The following is a 20,601-nucleotide window of genomic DNA, read 5'->3' as shown; positions in this document are numbered from 1 at the left end:
TAGCCTTTTCACATGCACCTCAGATCATGTCACTCCTCTGCTCAAAACCTCCCATTTCAAAGCCAGAGTCCTCCAGAGGCTCTTTGTGACCTTACAGTACCTTCTATATCTCTCCCTCCTCCAGAACTCTCGGATCTCATCTTTAATCCCTTTCTATCTCCTTTACGTACACCAAGCCTCACTGACCTCCTTGCTGTTTTTGAACTGGACAAGTATGATCCTGCCTTACGGCCTTTGTATTTCCCTAGAAAGTTCTTCCTCCAGAGAGGAGGAAAATCACCTTCTCAGACAGGCCTTCCGCATCTTCTTTTAAAATAAAAAATCCCCACTCCTGCATCTAGCACTTCCTAACCCTTTTTTGCTTTATTTTTCTTCTGAACATTTATCACCATAGGACATATTATATATTCATTTATTTCCCCCAGAATGTGTGCTCCATGAAGGTCAGGACTTTATCTGTTTTGTTCATTGTTGTAGTCCCAATGTCCAAGGTAATACTTGGAACATAGTGGATATTAATTAAATATTTGTTGAATGAGTGGTTAACTAAATGGAAAACGCTATTAACCATTATCACCATAAATTCGCAATGTTTTTTATTGAAAATCTATGAAATACAACTAGGGCTAGGTGCATAGTAAACTTCAGAGAAACATAAATCATGCTGACTCCCTTCAACAAAGAATCTGTTATGTAATAAAAACACACCAAAAACAGAAATAGAAATAAGAAATTAAAAAGAAACTTTGTAATATAAGTTTTATGTAAAAATAGTCCCAAAGTATAGTCAGTCACTCATTATTACTAGATTCCTCATCTAAAATGGTGTTCATGGTCTAGGTGCTAATAGGAAGGTAGACTTTAAGCAGAATTAAATTACCTAATAACTATGGTTCATGTTGGTTTAAGAATGTATTTGCATTTTGACTGTGGTCTCAATTTTTGTGGTAAAAGAATTAGCCGCAAACCAATTAAGGACATGCATGTGGTTTTCTCTGACTGGAAAATATTCAAAGATGCCCTACTTGCTACTTACCCTTAGTTGCCATTTTCTTATTTTTACATTTGAATTCTTACTGAGCATGAGGTTGGCATACCTTAAAAGCAATTCTCTGTAATTTATTTATATTCTGCCTTATTTCAGAAGAAATATAAGGGAACTATGTAAACACCTCTGAATTTAATGGAATGATTTGATTTCAGCTATAAGTAATATAAAAGAAATTTCACTTGTTGAAATATAACAACTTTTAAGGTTTCATTTGTATTCTTTAGAATGTGTAAGTCATGCCACAAATACCTTTTGATTAATAATTATCTGTTTCATAAACCCTTTATTATGCATGAAACCACCTGCTCCATGCTTCCTTATCTCACCAACTCACTTATCTGATTTTACTCATGATAACGATGTTATTCTTCCTATTGCACAGATGAGTAAACTGAAGTACATAGAGGTTAAGTAACTGGCTCGATTCCCACATTTTATCAAGGGGCAGAGCCAGGATTTGAACCTATAGATTTTTTTTTTTTAAACCCAAGCCCTCTGCTTTTCATCACTATGACATGTCCTTGTCCTCTCGTGGCATTCATAGTGATTTCCCTGCTGCTGAGAGGAAAGAGGCAGCACCGGAAAACATGCACTGAGGGTTAAAAACCTGGGCTGAACTAGGGTAGTTGGTGCCACCTGCATGCTATGGAGACCGGTCACCCCTACCCATGTTTCCCTGTCAGCCTTAGAGAGATTCTTTGACTGCCTGCTGAGATTATCCTGCTCTGGTAGTGATAGGTTTAAAATATAGATATTCTATAATTTTTGTATTATTTTGATTCATAAATGTATTTATTGCTTGGTAGTGTGAGGCTGGTTCCTCTTTTCCTCCCTGGAGTTCTGTGTCTCAGCAAGCATGCCACTCTGGATTCTAACAGATCATAGTGGCTGGCAAGTTATAATCTTGGCTGGGAGAAATTCGGGAGATGTTGAATAGACACACAATGGTAATAGGACATTAAGTGCAGCCTGTAGGGATGAAATGATTGTGAGTTTTAAACTCTTCCTTCCCCACAAATCCTATCAAGTCAGCCTCCCAGGACAGAAAAAAGTTGATGGTATTAAAGAAACCAAGCAGTGCTTGCCTCAGCAACACAAATACTATAACTGGAATAGTGCACAGAAGATGAACATGACCCCTAATCAAGGATGACAAATTTGTGAAGCATTTCTATTTGTTAAATCTAAGAATATAGGATACTTGTCTTTTCACCTGTGTTCAAATTCCAAGGTTATTTCCCTCCAAAGTAGTAGATCTATATTAAGTTAGGTTCCACAATGCAATAAAATTAATGTAGGAATCTACAAGTAATACCAAACAGATAATAGAGATAAAGCCTAAACCATGGCCACAGCTATCAAAACAGGAACAAAAGATAAAATAAGAAAATTGGGTCACTTGGGTGGCTCAGTAGGTTAAGCATCCGATTTCACCTCAATTCATGATCTCTCAGTTTGTAAGTTCGATCCCCACATCGGGCTCTCTGCTGTCAGCGAGGAGTCTGCTTTGGATCCTCTGTCAGCCCCCCACCCCACCCCACCGCCCCTCTCCTGCTTGTGCACTCTTTCTCCCTCAAAAATAAATAAACATTTTAAATAAGAAAGGAATAGTTAAATAAATGCTTCACCTTCTTTGGTTGAAGGGTAACAGAGAAAAAGTTGTTAAAAATGGCAAACTGAGGACATCAGAAAGGCAACCTGCTGTTGACAACAATGAAGATACCAGCAAAAAGTGCTGATGTGCATGGAAAGATAATTCAGTTATACATATGCTATAGTTCTGTCTTAGGCAGATATCCAAATGCATCTCCCAGTGAGACTGCAGATATTCAGTAGCTGTACACATGAAATAGTAATAGAAACCAAGGTGAGTGAGCTGAGGGAAAAGGCAAGCACCAAGAGGGTCAAGAGTTGACCCTCCCTGTGGTGGGGTTAGAGGAGTATGGAGAGCAATCCAAGTGGAGGGTTGGAGGAGAAGAGATGGCACTAAGCAGGTGTAAGAAAAAAGATGTAGGTAGGCTCTCTCACCCAGAAGACAGAGTCCAGGTAGCCAAGGGAAGTTAAGAATTACAAGTAATCAAGAGGGACAGAGGCTACAAAGAGGATCCAGGACTTCACCTTGGAAAGGATGCCATTTTAGAAGAGTAGTTTCAGGGTGCCTGGGTGGATCAGTCAGTTGAGCCTCCAACTCTTGATTTTGGCTTAGGTTATGATCTAATGGTAGTAAGATTGAGCCCCAGGATGGGCTCTGCGCTGGGCATGGAGCCTGCTTGGGATTCTTTCTCCCTCTCTCTCTACCCCTCTCCCACTTGCACTCTCTTTCTCTAAAAAAGAAAAAAGAAAAAAAAAGAAGAAAAGTTTCATGGGAAAACTGAAGGCATAAGACACAAGAAAAGGCTTAAAGAACAAGTGGAAATGGTAACTTGGATGTAGCTGCCAGAGATGTAGAAAATATGACTGAGAAGCTTAAGAAAAGGACATAAAAGGAGTTGGTAGTTCAGGGTTCAATAAATGTAAACTTAGTGAAGTCTAGTGAAAACACTTTCATGTTATGAATAGATCCAGCTATAGATAATGGTGTGTAAGTGTCTGAGGTGGCTCAATGTTTATCTCTGCAGATTTTCCTCATGAGTTCTAAACCGAGAGAAACCAAAAAGCCAGCAGGTGAAAATAGAAATATAATAATAGTTGTGTTTAAATATTTTAAAATATATATTTAAATATTGAAATAACTTTAAATGTTTAAAATATTTTATAATATTTATTACAAATGAAGCTTGTTAATGGAGAGCATGGTTTTGGTATGTAGCAATAGTAAACTTTCTAACATTGGTCTTCCCAGACTTACTGCTCTTGCCCTCAATCACAGCTGGTATTAGACAGCTGCACATCCCCACTTGGAGACCAACTCCTCTAAATCTTACAGCTTATCAGAGAAGACCAATAAAGGTCATTTCTGTGGTCTTCTGACTCCCAAGGGAAAACAAGAGAGAGGAAGGGACTGAGATGCATGTGGCCAGTTCTTCATGAGTAGAATCATGCTCACCTTCAAGAGGGATGAGTGAGCAAGGGAGGGATGAGATAGAACCAGGGAGGTTTAAGGACAGTCTCTCCTCACAGAAACAAGAAAAGAAAGGAATAAACATTTCTCAGTATTCCCGCCACCACTTACCCCCTAAAAATATAGTGGAGTAGAAATTTTTAACTGATTAAGTAATCTGTCTGCCCAACACGGAGCTCCAACTCATGACCCCCAGATTAAGAGTGGCATGCTCTACCACCTGCACCAGCTAGGAGCCCTGGAAAGTTTTAACAGATATAAAAAAGAGGCTCAAACGTGCTGACAGAAGCCAGTGAAGATTAATAAAATTTAGAATTTTAGCCTTAACAAATAATATTTGAAATTTCACCTTAGTGAAATTTAACTTTTTATTAAATTGGCTGATTAGAGATTGTCACACATCCAATTATAAAAACTTAGATAAACATAATTTGAAGTGATGATTCAGTAGCCCTATCTCTTGGGGCACCTGAGTGGCTCAGTTTGGTTAAGCGTCCAACTCTTGATTTTGGGCTCAGGTCATGATTCCAGGGTTGTGGGGTTAAGTCCCACATTGGGCTCCATGCTGAGCGTAGAGCCTGCTTAAGATTCTCTCTCTCCCCTCCTCTGCCCTCTCCCCTGCTTGCACTTGCTCTCTTTCTCTCATATAAAAATTGAAAAAAACAAAAAACAAAAAAACCTCTATCTCTCCAAATTCAGTTCTACCCTCTATCTTCTCCATCCCTTTTAGCAGCAAATGACCTCCTTTATAGTTAAGTGATGGGCCACCAGATCCAGTCAGTTCTGTTTTCAAAATCCACAGGAAGTCTTCCATTTAATTTATTTGTTTTGGAACATGGTGGGGTTTTTTCTGCTTGGAAGTCTGGTCTTTCCCTACCCCATCCAGATCTTAATCCTATCTTGACCCTTCATGCCATTCTTACCCCTTACTCTAGATCTGGTAGAAATGTCTGACTCAAAGCCCCATTACTGATCTCCTATGCAATGCTCCCTCCTAGAGGGTGTTCATTTATTTCAAGCTCTGTCCAGAGTCGACTTGTGCAGAAGGCACAGTAGGCACAGTGCCCAGGGCTCATGATACTTTCAGGAGTCCATGAAAATGTTTAATTTCATTTAATATCAGAAGAAAAAAAATAAACCTTAGGTCAAAGAAAATGTTTTAATATGTAACGTTAATATATTTGCTTTTATATTGACAGTTGTAAACCATAATCTACATGAACATATATATGTATCTCTATAAAGATACACATATCCACACATATATATGCTTTTTTTTTTCTTGATGGAAGAATGGGTCCATGAAGGCAAAAGGGCTTAATATCCATGAGAGTCACAGTGTGGCCCTGGGTAGCCTTGAATCTATTTTTAAAAATTTTTCAAAATGAAATCAATTTTAATTGATTTTTAAGTAAATGTATTCTGAAAGCAGGCTAAAAAAGTAGCATCAAAAAATTGAGGAGTAACTAATTCAAACCAACATAACCAGTTATCATAATCTTTTTTTTTTAAGTTTAGAGACAGAAGAAGAGCAACAATATCTTTCGTCAAGTTATATTAACATCTCCACTGATTCATTGCAAGGTGGCAAGAAATATTTGGTTTGGGTCCAAGCTGCAAATGCATTGGGCACAGAGAAGTCAAAACAACTGCAAATTAATCTGGATGATATAGGTAAAGAATGAGAGGTAGTATGTCTTTATGAATAAACAGCTAATTTGTGTTGACCTAGTCAAATGAAGTCGAGATGTGAAAGGTGTTCCCCTGAAGTTCCTGCAGATCATGATATGGAAAACAAGAATTACTCATAATGAACCAACCCAACACAACACAAAGATAAGTACTGCTACCATTTTGTTGTATATCCTTCCAGTCTTATTTCTACATTGGTGCATGTGGTTTTACACATATTTATTGAAAACTTCTTATATTCAAGCATTGTTTTAAGAGCTAGGGAGAATAAGATAAGCAAGGTATCCACTGCCTTATGTATCTTACAATCTACCAAAGAAGATGGAAAGAAACAAGGATTATAATAAACTGTGATGAGTCTTATGTTGTGAGTACAACATACTAAAGAATTCTGCTGTATACACTATTTGGAAGTTATAGGTTTTTTAAGTTTAAAAAAACCATAAAAAATGGTGAATTATGTAAACATCTCTATATTTACCAGCCAGATTTTACAATGTTAGCATTTTTTGCTTCAGATATTTTAGGCCTTGCTTTTTAAAACTTATAATATAAAATAAACATTCTCTTGATTTAATCTATGATATTATTTTTAATGTATGTCTTTAGTCCCTTATTGTTGGAGATTTAGGTTGTTTTCAAATTTTCACCATTATAAACTTTACTGCCATGAACAACCTTTTGGATAAATATTTTCAAAGTAGCTTTTTGTATTTTCCTTAAGATAAAGTCCAAAAAGTAATTGACCCTGAGCTTTTTACAGCTACATCCCAGTCCTGAAGTCAAAATTTAGCCAAAGAGCACCAAGTGAATCACCCTCTATTTGGACATCCTAATGCCAGTTATTTCTGTTTTTATTAAGGATGCTTTCAGTAAGCTAACATCTATGGAGCACTTTTTTTCAGTGCTAACTACTTTTACATAAATTACCTTATTTAACCCTCATAACAACCCTATTTTGTAGAAGAGATTATGGTTTCTATTTGAGGGAACCAACGCTAGGCGGCATCAAAATTTGAGACTATGGAGCTAGGGAGCTCTAATTCCAATATCCTCAACTTCTATCTTCAGTCTTCATTTAAATGCACATTGTTATGTGTCAGACAACTTTCCTGCTGATTAATGATCTGGGGGATGTGACATCTTCTCTTGGGGTACAACATGGATATTCTTTGGGGATCACGGGGGTCTTTTACTGGAACTAATATATCAACTTCTCAACTCCTGTCTCAACTAAACTTAACTATCCCAACTAACAGGATTGGTCTGAAAGTCTGTCCTTAATGCTCTGAATATTGGATTTGAAAACAAACACTGCTGATGATGGTGATGTATTCCACTGTATTATATATTCGTGGAGTTATAGTTCTCTTGACCATGATGTACACGTTTTTGTAAATTTATAGTTTAAGATAGGCTGCCATAATATGCCCCCCCTTTTTTTTGTAATATGCTCTTTTCTTAAAACAGGTTCCCCTCAGTGGATTAATGATGTTTAAAGGCTATCATGTATTGTATCATTTTGGCAATATCATTTTTTAGAACTAAATTATTATCAGTAGCATTACAGTTATTATTATCACTGTGAGCTGATGATCTTACTATCTTCACATCCATTTATTAAATGCCTACAATGTTCCAGACAATTAACATGCAAATCACACTTAATTCTGGAAACAATCATACATGGTACTACTGTGCCCATTTTACAGATGAAGAAAGAGATAAAACAATTTGCTCAAGTTCACATAACTAGTAAGGAGGAGAGCCAGATATCATCTCGCTGACTTGCGGTAGTTAATCACTGCCTCACCTCCCATAAAGGGAAAATCGCATCTGGCAGCCACCTCCAAATCGAATTCCCACACCGTGAACCAGGGAGTCTCTTGTTTGGGATTGTTATTCTGCCCCCTTTAAAAAAGAAATCTCAAAACAGACTCTTAAAAATCAGGTAGAAAATACATGTTGAATGTGTAGGAGGCTCCACCCAAGAAAGCCACCAGATAATTAATGGATGAGCTATACTCACTTGTGACACTTTAAGAATGAGGCACTGCAAGTTAGATAAATGAAACTTTCTATGAAACTGAGGACAGAGGGCTCTCCTGAGAACAATTTTCACATAACACCTATGGGGTTGGGCTTTAATTAAGTTAGGGAGGCTGTGCTGAAAGGCAGAGTTAATAGTGCAGTAACACTGTGCCAAAGTGACATGTGAGAGGGATACTTCAGCTTCTCCTGTAGAGAAATAAATGCCAGTACAGAAAGTGCAGTGCCTTCTGGCTGCCATTTTTTAAAATTTATTTATTTATTTTTAGAGAATGTGTATGAGCAGGGGAGGGGCAGAGGGGGGGTGGAGAGAGAATCCCAAGCAGGTTCTGCACTGTGAGCACAGAGACCGACACAGGGCTTGATCCCCGAAATCAAGAGTTGGACACTTAACCAACTGAGCCACCCAGGCACTCCCTGGCTGCCATTTTAACATTAATTCTCACATAGGTAAATTTTTTACCTTTTCGAAAATAAAATAACCATTCTGAAAATTAATTCTTGTATAGGTAAATATATGTTGTTGGAAAGATACTAAACAACTACAAATCTGGTTATTTCAATATAAGTTGAAACTAAACACATGGCATGTAGATGGATTTGACAGTTTTTAAAAATGTAAGATCTGATGGGAATGTTTGAAACCTAAGCAATGAGAGCACACATTCAACTTTGAGTGGTGTACCAAAGTACATATTCAAGTACTTATTATATAACAGGTTTATTTGAAAAAATATGAGATCATTCAAACCTAAAGGTTTAGCCCTCTATCACACTGACCTGCCCTGTGCTAATGATGGGGTTTTGGAGTGTGGAGATTCGGAGCTGATGGCCAAGAAAAAATTCTTGAAGACGTCTTTGCTGCAAAAAGTTGATCTTTATTAAAGCACGGGGATGAGACCTGTGGACACAAAGAGCTGCACTGGGGTTGTAAAGAGTGACTGCTTATATACTGTGGAGTTGGGTGAGATAAAGTCATGAGGAAGTTTCTAAAAGGGATTTCCATGTGCTAAGGACTCAGATGACTGGAGGCCTAGCTACTGTCAAGCTAGGGTTATTTTTCCCTCTACCAAAGCATTATCATTAAAATGGTAGGGAGTTCCTGGAGATTAGGCTAGTGATAAGATTGCCTTTTTGTAATTTACTAAGATATTTGTAAACTGATGGAGACTACCAATTTAACCACTTGTTTGCTGTCCTTTCCTTTGTTCTTAGGCAGCCAAGAGTGCCTGAGGAATATCATACATATCCCACCTTGGGGGGAGGGGGAGGGTTGTTGTTAGCTTGTGCTTTGCCCTCAGCTTGCCTTATGCCCCCGCATCACTAAGACTATCTTAAATCTGACTTGCTGTTCTATGTACATTTCTCACAGGACTAAAGACTTTTTCTTCCTCCCCAGAGTATTTCTTTCTGCAGAAGGGTCTCCGAATGCTTGTGCTACTAAACTAATGACAGGCCAGACTCAGAGATGGGAGATAAGAGTGGGCGGGTAATTTAGCCTGAGAGTGCTTTAAATGGTCCCAAGTGGTCTCAGAGCCCTGGGAATCATTTCCCTGACTACAGAACCTGTGAATAATGATACTTATTACAAGAAGTTTACACTAGCAAAAGGAAATCAACTGTGAAATTCAGATGATAAAATCTTTAATTAGACTCCTTTTGCTACTACTTCTTTCCTATGCTAGCTTTAGCCCAAGGATTATAAGACTGTCCTACTAAACATCAAATATTTAATTTTTATATTTCTCTATAAATCATACATCTGGGTATATAATTTTAGATAATAAGTCATTAATAATAAAACAGTGATATTCCCAAAGAATAATTTATATGCCTAGGATAAATGAAAAGGAAACTAATCATAGAGAGCACTAAGCTACAATAATGGTCCTTAAAAACACACATACAAGGCTATTCAGTTCTTTGTTAAATAATTCGTCTAACAAAGTCATAGGTTTTCATTGTTCTGTTGTGCATATAGGAGAAATGAGAAGTATCAATGATTTTATTCTGTTCAGACACAGCAAGCATATAAGAATTAATACAGTTTAGAAATACAGAGTTTCCAGTTACACCACTACTCTTAGTACAACAAAACAACAAGTAAGATAATCCATCAGAATGTCAGTTTCCTTTTGGAATTTATTATCACAGAACATGACAATAATTGGTAAAGTCTTAGAGTCTTGTGAGACTTGCTTTGTTCAAATCATAGTTTCAAGTATGGATTTATTTTAATAGAGAACAAAATAAATTAGCAATAGATTTAATTAAGATAATAAAAATATTATTGTGAAAGGTATCAATTTAATGTCTTATCAAATCAGATTCCCCTATCTAAATTTAGAATGCAAAACTTCATTTTCCCCTAAATAGATGCAGGAAGAAAGAGATACCTTCTTTATCTCTTTTTTACTCTTTTTGTTAATAAGGCCAGGCTTTGGAATTTCATTAGTTTAGGATTATAAGGGAATAGGGGGTGGAGGAAAGGTGGACTACAAAAGTGCCATTTAAAAGAAATGGGAAATAGGTTAAATAGAATTTCATTTAACAGCAGCAGTTTTCTCTTACATAATAGGTTAAAAAAGAAAAATATCATTACTTATTAATTAGATCATGACATTGTTTTTTTAGTACTTTGAGTTTTAACATGTCTATATATGGATATAAAGATTATGGTTTCTCCCTAGGCAAGTTTTAAACTGCTGGGTTTTTATTTATTATTATTTTTTCTAGTGATACCTTCTGCATCCATCATTTCCAGGGCTGAGGACATAAATACGACAGTACCCAAGACCGTGATTCACTGGAATAGTCAAACAACAATAGAAAAGGTTTCCTGTGAAATGAGATACAAGTCTAAAACAAACCAAACTTGGAAGGTAAGCTAACTTTCACTGTGCTTTAGCATGTAAGTAAATGAAAGAAAAGCTAACCCACAATGGACTTATGATGATCTACTTTACATGTTTTTATCTGTTTGATATTCAAACCACTATAGTTTGTTGGGTTTTTTAAAAGTAATCCCTATGCCCAATATGGGCTTGAACTCATGGCCCCAAGATTAAGAGTCATGTGTTCTACCCACTGGCACCCTCAAACCACTCTAGTTTTAATATTTGTTACCATATGCTTTCAGAATGGAGACATGTTTCCTGAAAATGTCCTCTTACCTTTTATAAGTTGCTAAATAGACAAATGTCCAACTAAGAGAGATGCATCTGTTTGGCTCCTTGTAATTCAGTGCCTCCTAGAGTAAAATTTACATCAGTGATGATGAATATAAAATGTAAGGTTTCCATGCTGAAATTTAATAAGCATCTAGGGTAACAACTGTTGAAAAAGAAACTTCAGATTTATGGGTGTCTCCTTTTAAATGAAAAAATGCAACTCTAAATGGAAGATTTGTTACTACAATAGGCCTCAGTCTTATGCGAGCCTAAGGTAAAAAGTGAATATCTAAACAAACTAACCATCCTTAAATACCAATGGTAAGTTACCAACTGACTTAGGAGAGGCATAGGTACAAGGTTCGTTAATGAAATCACATGACATGACAGCACCTGTGAACATTATAATAAAAACTCAGTAATTTGAACAATGGGAGAACACTAATATGACTGAGGGAAAAGTTCCAATTTTGGTGTATTTGAAAAGAAATGCCATTTCATATTTTCAAGTACAACAAACTTCATTTAGTCAAAATAATTAAGGCATAGAGTCTCTGGCTTTGCATAATTAAGAGTTATGTATCATGCATGAATTTATCTGCTGTCAGGGAGTAAATGATATGTATTTGGTGATTAGCATGACTCCAAAGCCTCCTATTGTTTCATTATCCTGAACATCAGCTTTGCTGTAGAGCAATGTGTTTAAAGAGTGTCAAGAAGATGAGGGTAAAACTATACTGATTTTATGACATGCTTTAAAGACTGTTCTCTAAAATAAATTCATGACACCAACTTGTTTATTTACCCCTGTTCATTTAAGTCAGAAATGTGATCTGAACTTTACAATTGTTTAGATTACACTTACATGTGAATCTGTGCATCGTTTGGTCAATTACCAAGTGAAGATCCTGCTGGACTTGTTGACTAAATAACTGTGACATTTGTGTACATAGCAACCCTATGCTTAAAGCCTGGGACAAGCAGGATACAAACAAAACACAACTCCACAGTCAATCCTTTTGCAAATGTGGAATTTAGGTAAATTTGAAAACCCAAATGAAATCCTTAGACTAGTCTTAGATTTTGAGTCAATAGGATTTTATTCCAATAGGACACCTGGTGTCCTTTGTTTAGTGTCCTGGTCATAGGATGATACTGATAATACAAAACTCCTTTATTTGGCATAATTAGGAGAGATTATAGGCTAGAAGAAGGTTTAGAAAATAGAAAGTAATTCTACCATCAATATCTCTGAATAGATTTTCAGAAACCAAGTGTTTCCTGGTTGAAATTCTTGTTCTCTGCTCCCCCTGCTGGTGCTACTCTACCATTGTGAGACTTGGTAACTCAGAAGCAGGCGGAAATGAAGGAGCTGAAAGAATATTTGTTATCTCATATAACCTTCATAACCATCCTTTGGGTTAGGTAAATATCTGCTCCATTATAGAAATAAGGATGTAGAACTCGAAAGACGTCAAGCCAGGTTTTTCAAACTTACACTGCTAGGACTCTTTCAGACTCTATATCACTTTGGGCACCCAAAAAATATGTGAAAAATGAAAGAACAGCTTTCTATCCAAAGCCTGTATCCTATCCCTTCTATCATGCTCCCTCTGAATATAACCACTCACACAGAAAAAGATGAATTACCATTTCTATCCAGATGACCCAAGTCCAGTCAGAAAGAGCCAGAATAAGGCTTTTATTCTCAACTTTTGCTACATCATCAATTTATCTGGATCATGCATAAAGTGTGTCTTTGCCTCTTTGTAGGGAGATAGGAAGTCAGAGGCAAGAAGAGGAGGAGATACAAAGGACTACAGATTTGATCTTCCACCTCACCTCTGCCTCCAGGAGATATTACTTGAAGGAGGTTCTTTATTTCTTTAAAAAAATTTTTTTAATGTTTTTATTTATTTTTGAGACAGAGAGAGACAGAGCATGAGCAGGGGAGGGGCAGAGAGAGAGGGAGACACAGAATCCAAAGCAGGCTCCAGGGTCTGAGCTGTCAGCACAGTTTGAGCACAGTCAGTTTGAGCAAGGGCTCAAACTCATGGACTGTGAGATCATGACCTGAGCTGAAGTCGGACACTCAACCAACTGAGCCACCCAGGTGCCCCAGGAGGTTCTTTATTTCAAAGTGACAGGCAGCTATGCAGGAAAGCCATGTGACTAAGAGCACAGGCTCTAGAATTCAAAGCCTGGTTCTGCCACTCTCTAGTTATGCAACCTTGGGCAAGTTCCTTATCTTCTCTGTGCCTCATTATTCCCATACCTAAAGTAGGAATAAGACAAGCCCCTACCTCATATGGTTGTGGGGATGATCAGTGTAAGAAGCTAGCCTAGATCCTGGAATAGAGTTCAAGTTCAGTAAATGCTGGCTGTTGCTACTTTTCATCTTAACTTCCAGGAAAACCATGCAACAAGTTTGGTAGAGCAAAAGAAGACCCCCTGAAAAATCAAAATTAGAGAACTGAGGTTGCTTTTCATCCCCTTTTAGCTAAGTTATTTAGACTATGAAGTATCAAAGGGAACTAGCCAATCCTTCAGGTGATCCTACAAGGCTAACACCATGTAGAGAATATTTATCTATTTATTGGTTATCTTCATGGACTATCTCTTTGGCACCTCAAACTTGTGTTATAAATTGAGCTCACAACCTTCGTCAGCAATCCTTGCCCACTTTTGTGTACTCTATCTCAGGAGCATTACCATGTTGTATATCTATTTACCTGTTTACACCTCTATTTCCCTGTCCTTTAACTACAAGCCCCTGGAAGGCAGGATGTTCCATAATAATTTCTTGTACCTCCATTGATTTTTACAATGTGTAATTCATGTAGATAACATTTTGAAACATTAGCTATTAATATTGTTTGCCTTTAGTAGGTGCCCAACAATAGTGACAGTAAGGCAGGGAGGTCTTTGCTATAAGTTCAAGTAAATGGATTAATAGTGACTCATTTCTCTAATTAAGCTAGACTAGGGTATTGTTATTTTTTTAACATAACCTCAAGATTTTACTGTCTTCATAATAAGACAAAATGTGAAACACAGGACGGGATTACTTGTCCCTTTCTCTTATTATCCCCTCCTCGTTCAAAATGCTTGCATCTCTTGATAGCCAGAATTGTCTTAGATCTGCTGTTGGGATCAACACATTCAAGTCTCAGCACAACCTTCTTTGTAGTTTTTAGCCTTTTCCCCCAAAATCGGCTCTATCTGCCCACCAGAGCATAGCCACTTTACTTCCTGTCATAACACTGCTTCCCCTGGGCATCAGAGAATTCTTGCCCTTCTTGTACTGTGCCACTTTGTGGGGTTGGTGCTTGCTAAGCTTCTTACAAAAAATTCAGTGGGTGTCAGAAACATTCACCATGTTTTTAAGAGCACTATCAGCATGGAAAGTGGCAAACTTTTATTCAAGGGCCAGACAGTAAACATTTCAGGCTTTGCAGGCCATAAGGTCTCTGACCCAACTACTCAGCTTTGCATTTGTAGTGTGAAAGCAGCCATAGACAATATACAAATGAATGGGCATGATAAAACTTTAATTTTGGACACTGAAATTTGAATTTCATGTAATTTCCATGCATAACAAAATATTCTTTGGATTTTCTTATAACCATTTAAAAATGTAAAAACCATTCTTAGCTCATGGAGCCCTTAAAACCAAGCATTCATTCTTTTCCAGGGAAGGCTAATAGAACAGTAGACAGATAGCAAAGGGTCAAACCCTTGACCTTGAATTTCAAAAGTGTAAATGTGGGGCACCTGGATGGCTCAGTGGGTTGAGTGTGGGACTCTTTTGATTTCAGCTCCGGTCATGATCTCACAGTTGTGAGTTCGAGCCCTGTATCGAACTCTGCACTGACAGTGTGTAGCCTGCCTGGGATTCTCTCTTCCTCTCTCTCTGCCCCTCCCTTGCTCACATGCACTAATGTGTGCCAGCGTATGCACTAAACAAACAATTTCTAAAAAAAAAAGTGTAAATGCCGCTATAAGGCAGAAGACTTAGAAGAACATGTGATTAGTCAGAACTAAGTTTCTCAATCATCACCCCACTCCCTCTCCCACCAAACACTAGGTAAAGATTAACTGGGCAGCAAAACAAGGAAGTTGGAGGGAGGAGGGAATTAGGAAGAGGAACCAAAAGAGTTTAGACAGTGGTCGGTCACCAAAAAGGGCCCCTTCACCCACGGCCTTGTCCCAGGTAGGGAGTTGGAGGGAGTGGGGATTAGAGAACTGAATAGGTTGGAGACTCTCCTTCCCTCCACCCAATAATGCTCCCAGAAATTTAATGTAACCCTAAGAGGTACCTTACATTGATAGAGGTCAAGTTTGCATGCCCCCCACTTTCAGAATTGAGGGCCTAAATAGAAATGAACTGCTATAAGAAATAAAGTCCTATTTCTTGCACTTGAGATCAAACCCTCTACATAGGCACTCAGGTCTACCTCTCTCAGTGTTTGTTTTAGCCTATGAAAATATCTTGAGGCATCATCTTGTGCTCACAAGACTCGAAGCAGTCACCTGGCTTGCCTCTGCCTCATGGCAGAAACAAGTCTCTTAACAGTTCTGTAAAATTCTTCCATTTTAGAATTCTGGCTGTGCTTTAGTGTATTTCTCTACTTTACAGGGACTTATCTATAAACGTAATGGCAAGAGACATACTAGAGAATAACAACTCCCTTCCACAAGAAACAAATAGAAGCAGAGTGCATTTGAAAGTCAAACTTTTGCTACAAGTAAAATCTTACCTGGATCCCAGGAGACCCCCAAATGTTCCGCCAATCGTATTTACACAGCAGTAAATTCCAAGGGCCAAGAGTAGAGACACAGCTTATAGAAACTCTGAATGATACTTTATATGAAGCATGACAGATCCCAAGCAGATATTTTCATGAATTTTACATTTTCAGTACATTAAAGGTTTTAAAGATTTATGTTAAGATTGGGTTTTCATAGAAGAATCTCTTAGGAAGGTTGGTAGCTTGCTCGCTTTCTTTCTCTCTTTCTTTCTTTCTTTTTTAAACCTTGACATTTTCAACTTCCTTTTTCATGAGTGTTTGGTAACTCTCCTCCTAGTTATTGCCTAAATGCATTTGTAGACACATTTTATGGTTACGTTTCAATCATGCTTCACTTTTTCCAGTCAATCCACTTATCAGAACATACTGAAGGTATGTAAATGCCTTGGTTTCTCTCTCCCAGCTGAACCAGGTTGTTAGGGGGGGTCATTTTTCATTATGTTTTATAGCGGTCATAGTGCCCCAGAAAATGATTTGTAAGTTTAGACCTCATGTCTTTGATTATTTATGGTCATGTTTTATATAAAGTGCCCTATTCTTCTTTGTTTTCCCAGGGCCTAGAAGCGTGCCTGGAACATAATAGGTGTTCCATACATGTCTGCCTAAATGGAATAATTATTTGTTTTAAAAGCACACTGTATTGTTTCATTGTTGTTATTCATTCATTTTAGGTTAAAGAATTTGACACCAATTTTACATATGAGCAACAGTCAGAATTCTACTTGGAACCAAACACTAAGTATATATTTCAAGTGAGATGCCAAGAAACAGGTAAAAGGTACTGGCAGTCCTGGAGTTCACCCTTTTTTCATAAAACAACTGAAACAGGTGAGTGTGTTTATATATTTAATCTCTTAGGCTTTTCTTTTGACCTCTGTCTCTTTTAAATATATTTATACTTTTTCTTCTTGACTTGTATCAAATTGACAAAACTATTGTATGGCAGGTGGTGACATTGAAATTGTCATTTTGCTTTGATTTTGTTAAAGCTGACTGTAATTTAGGTAATGGTTCTCAAACATTCTTGGACATAAAAGCCAATTAAAACCACCTAGTATGCATGTTCACTGTCCCTGCTCCCAGAGGCTCTGTGTGGGGTGGGGGGGTGCTCAAGAGTCAGCATTTCTTATAAGCAGCCTGGGACATCCTGAGGCATATAATGATCTAAGATCATTTTTTGAAACACATTATTAATAATTATGTTAAACTCAAACAACAACAACAACAAAAACAAACTTCTTACGCTGTTGGTGGGAATGCAAACTGGTGCAACCACTTTGGAAAACGGTATGGAAGTTCCTCAAAAAGTTAAAAATAGAACTACCCTATGGCCCAGCAATTGCACTACTAGGTATTTATCCAAGGATACAGGTGTGCTGTTTCGAAGGGACACATGCACCCCCATGTTTATAGCAGCACTATCAACGATAGCCCAAGTATGGAAAGAGCCCAAATGTCCATTGAGGGATAAATGGATAAAGAAGATGTGTTATATATATACAATGGAGTATTACTCAGTGATCAGAAAGAATGAAGTCTTCCATGTGCAACAACATGGATGGGTCTAGAGGGTATTATGCTAAGCAAAATCAGCCAATCAGAGAAAGACAAATATCATATGACTTTACCCATATGAGGAATTTAAGATACAAAACAGATAAACACAAGGGAAGGGAAGCAAAAATAATATAAAAACAAGGAGGGAGACAAAACATAGGAGACTCTTAAATACAGAAAACAAACTGAGGGTTGCTGGAGGGGTTGTGGAGGGGGGATGGGCTAAATGGGTAAGGGCATTAGGGAGGACACTTGTTGGGATGAGCACTGGGTATTATACGTAGGGGATGAATCACTGGAATCTACTTCTGAAATTGTTATAGCACTATATGCTAACTAACTTGGATGTAAATTAAAAAATAAACAAGTAAATTAAAAAAAAAGATCTGGTGTATACACACACCACATACATATACACACAGTGAGATATTACTCAGCCATCAAAAAGAATGAAATCTTGCCATTTGCAACAAAATGAATGGAGCTAGAGTGTATTATGCTAAGTGAAATAAGTCAGAGAAAGACAAATACTATATGATTTCAGTCATATGTGGAATTTAAGAAACAAAACAGATGAACGTACGGGAAGGGGAAAAAATGGAGAGACAAGGAAAAAAACTATAAGAGACTCTTAACAATAGAGGACAAACCAAGGGTGGACAGAGGGAGGTGGGTGGGGGATAGGCTAAATGGGTGATCGATATTAAGGAGGACAATTGTTATAAGGAGCATTAGGTATTATATGTAAGTGATGAGTCACTAAATTCTACTCTTGAAACAAATATTACACTATATTTTAACTAACTAGAATTTAAATAAAAATTTGAAAAGAAAAAATGGATTAAAGACCTAAATGTAAGACAGGAAACCATTAAAGTCCTAAAAGAAAACTTTGGCAGAAAGCTCTTGGACATCAGCTTTCACTATATTTTTTTGGATCTGCCTATTCAGGAAAAATAGAATATTAGCTATAAAAAAGCACAAAATCTTACCACTCACTACAACATGAATGTACTTAGGGAGTATTAAGTAAGTCAGAGAAAAAGAAATACCATATGATTTTACCTATATGTGGAACCTAATAAATCAACAACAAAAAAAGAGACATACTCATAAATACAAAAAGCAAATCGGTGGTTGCCAGAGGGGCCGGTGAAATATGTAAAGGAAATTAAGAGATACAAACTTCCAATTAAAAAGGCAACTGCACTTGGGGCACCTGAGTGGCTCAGTCGGTTACGTGTCCAACTTGGGCTCAGGTCGTGATCTCACGGTTCGTGGGTTCCAGCCCCAGGTCTTGCTCTGTGCTGACAGCTCGGAGCCCGGAGCCTGCTTTAGATTCTGTCACCCTCTGTGTGCCCCTCCCCGGCTTGCACTCTGTCTCTTGCTCTGTCTCCAAAATAAATAAACATTTAGAGAAAAAAAAAGGTAACTACACTTAAAAAAAAAAAAAAAAAAGAGTTACATTAAACTCTTTAGGCCACTCTGATGAAATATATTTTAAGAGAGACACAAATCAAATCATATCAATAAATATTGATTACCTACTGTATGCAAAGCAATCATAAAGTTAAAATACTTAAACATGGGATTATTTAATTCTCAGCATGATCTAGCTGACCTATTGTTTATCTTTAGATATATTCCTGCTCTTAATATTATTAGTTTAATTTTCTATCCATTACATGTCATTCAATAAAATCTTGGCCAAATAGGCTTCAATAGTAAGCAAAGTGAATCTATTACAATTATCTTAATACTCCATAATGACCACCATTAACCTCAAGATGTCTCCCTATTGTAGGTAGCTTATACCCAGACTGAATTTTTTCTTTTCAGAGCACTTAATTATAATCACAGGATTGTTAATACCATCTTTATTATAATAGAGGAGTTGGAACTGAGTTTTATGTTTTCAAAGCACTTTGGCAGACATTATAAATGTTGATTGCTGCCAAATAAGCAGAGGGAGAGAAATGGCAGACTAAACAGTTCTTTTGGCACCCCCTAATGCCCAAATCTTAGAAATGCATTACCAAGGGAATAATTTGCAATGCAAGGGGATAATTTGAGTATCCATTCTTTTTAAAAAGTTGGTTATTAATTTAATATTTTCTTTCTTACGTTTATATTGTTAAAAGTTCTTAGTACTTTAGGTGGCATCTTATAATAGTCAGAATTTAGTTGATAGCTCAATTTTTTTAATGAAATTTAGAAATGTCTAGCAAGATTATTCAAACTGATAACTAACATTTACTTACCATTTGCAAAGTACTACTATGTATAAGCTTGTTTGATCTTTACACCAGCCATATTTAGTAGTCTACTGGCACCATTTTACAAATGAGAAAACTGAGGCATGACTTGCTAAATAGCACATTGCTAGTGGCTGATAGCACCTAAACTAGAACAGAAGTTCATCAATTTCTTCCTTTAACCAGTTATATCAAAGTGGAGGAGCAGCTTACTAAAGTATTCTACAAGTATAGAACCACAAATGTTCTCCTTCAAAGGCAAAGGTCTTAAACATCAGATGGAAGAAAACAGAAACCACAGCAACCCTACAATAAGTATAGATGTAAAGTCTTGGTTTCCTAAGTGGGCAGTGGGGGGGGGGGGGAGCACTTAAAAGGCAAAACTACTTTTTAGAATTAAATATCCTTGAAAACTTGCATCTATCCAATTTAATATGTTAGCAGAGGAACCATAAATTTTTCTTCTGGTACAAATTTCTTCCAAGACATTAAATGACAAACAGTGAATATGAGTTAGGAAAGTGCTAATATTAAATGTTTTGGAAAATTTCTTTTTTTTTTTTGTTTGCAAAAGCAATGCAAATTTATTGCAATATACAACCTAGGAATAACTGCTGTTTATATTTTAATGAATTTAACACCAGTTTTTTCTTATGCACATATGTTTTATTACTGAAGTATAATTAACATACAATGATATATTAGTTTTAGGAGTGCAGCACTGATTCAATAATTCTGTACAGGATTCAGTGTTCACCACAATAAGTATAGTCACCATCTGTCATCACACAATGTTATTACAATATTATATACTATATTCCCTATGCTATACTTTTCATCTCCATGACTTATTTATTTTATAACTGGAAGTTTGTACCTCTTAATTCCTTTATCTCTTTCACCCACCCACCTCCCCTCTGGCAACCACCAGTTCTTTGTATTTAAGAGGCTTTGT

The 20,601-nt window shown here is 37.0% G+C and overlaps 1 protein-coding gene, 1 non-coding gene and 1 pseudogene across 2 annotated transcripts in view; 2 read left to right on the top strand and 1 right to left on the bottom strand.

Annotated features, from left to right (window-relative positions):
* Positions 1 to 20,601, top strand: part of IL23R (interleukin 23 receptor) — a 56,810-nt gene that overhangs the window by 17,441 nt on the left and 18,768 nt on the right. Inside the window, exons 4-6 of the mRNA XM_047085305.1 lie at positions 5,626 to 5,786; positions 10,590 to 10,735; positions 16,506 to 16,662. Of these exons, the coding sequence (XP_046941261.1) occupies positions 5,626 to 5,786; positions 10,590 to 10,735; positions 16,506 to 16,662 (464 nt within the window). The remainder of the gene's footprint in view (positions 1 to 5,625; positions 5,787 to 10,589; positions 10,736 to 16,505; positions 16,663 to 20,601) is intronic.
* LOC124516791 (U6 spliceosomal RNA) lies at positions 2,129 to 2,231 on the top strand. Its single transcript, XR_006963183.1, has one exon. It is a non-coding gene; the product is annotated as a U6 spliceosomal RNA (small nuclear RNA).
* Positions 14,053 to 14,402, bottom strand: LOC124515753 (60S ribosomal protein L36a-like; annotated as a pseudogene).

This window comes from Lynx rufus, unplaced genomic scaffold, assembly GCF_022079265.1.
Source record: "Lynx rufus isolate CCGP_SWC_20201006 ecotype Redwood Valley unplaced genomic scaffold, mLynRuf1.p SCAF_2, whole genome shotgun sequence".
NCBI lineage: Eukaryota > Metazoa > Chordata > Mammalia > Carnivora > Felidae > Lynx > Lynx rufus.
The sequence above is the reverse complement of the archived record's forward strand: the minus strand, read 5'-3'. Positions and strand labels throughout refer to the sequence as shown.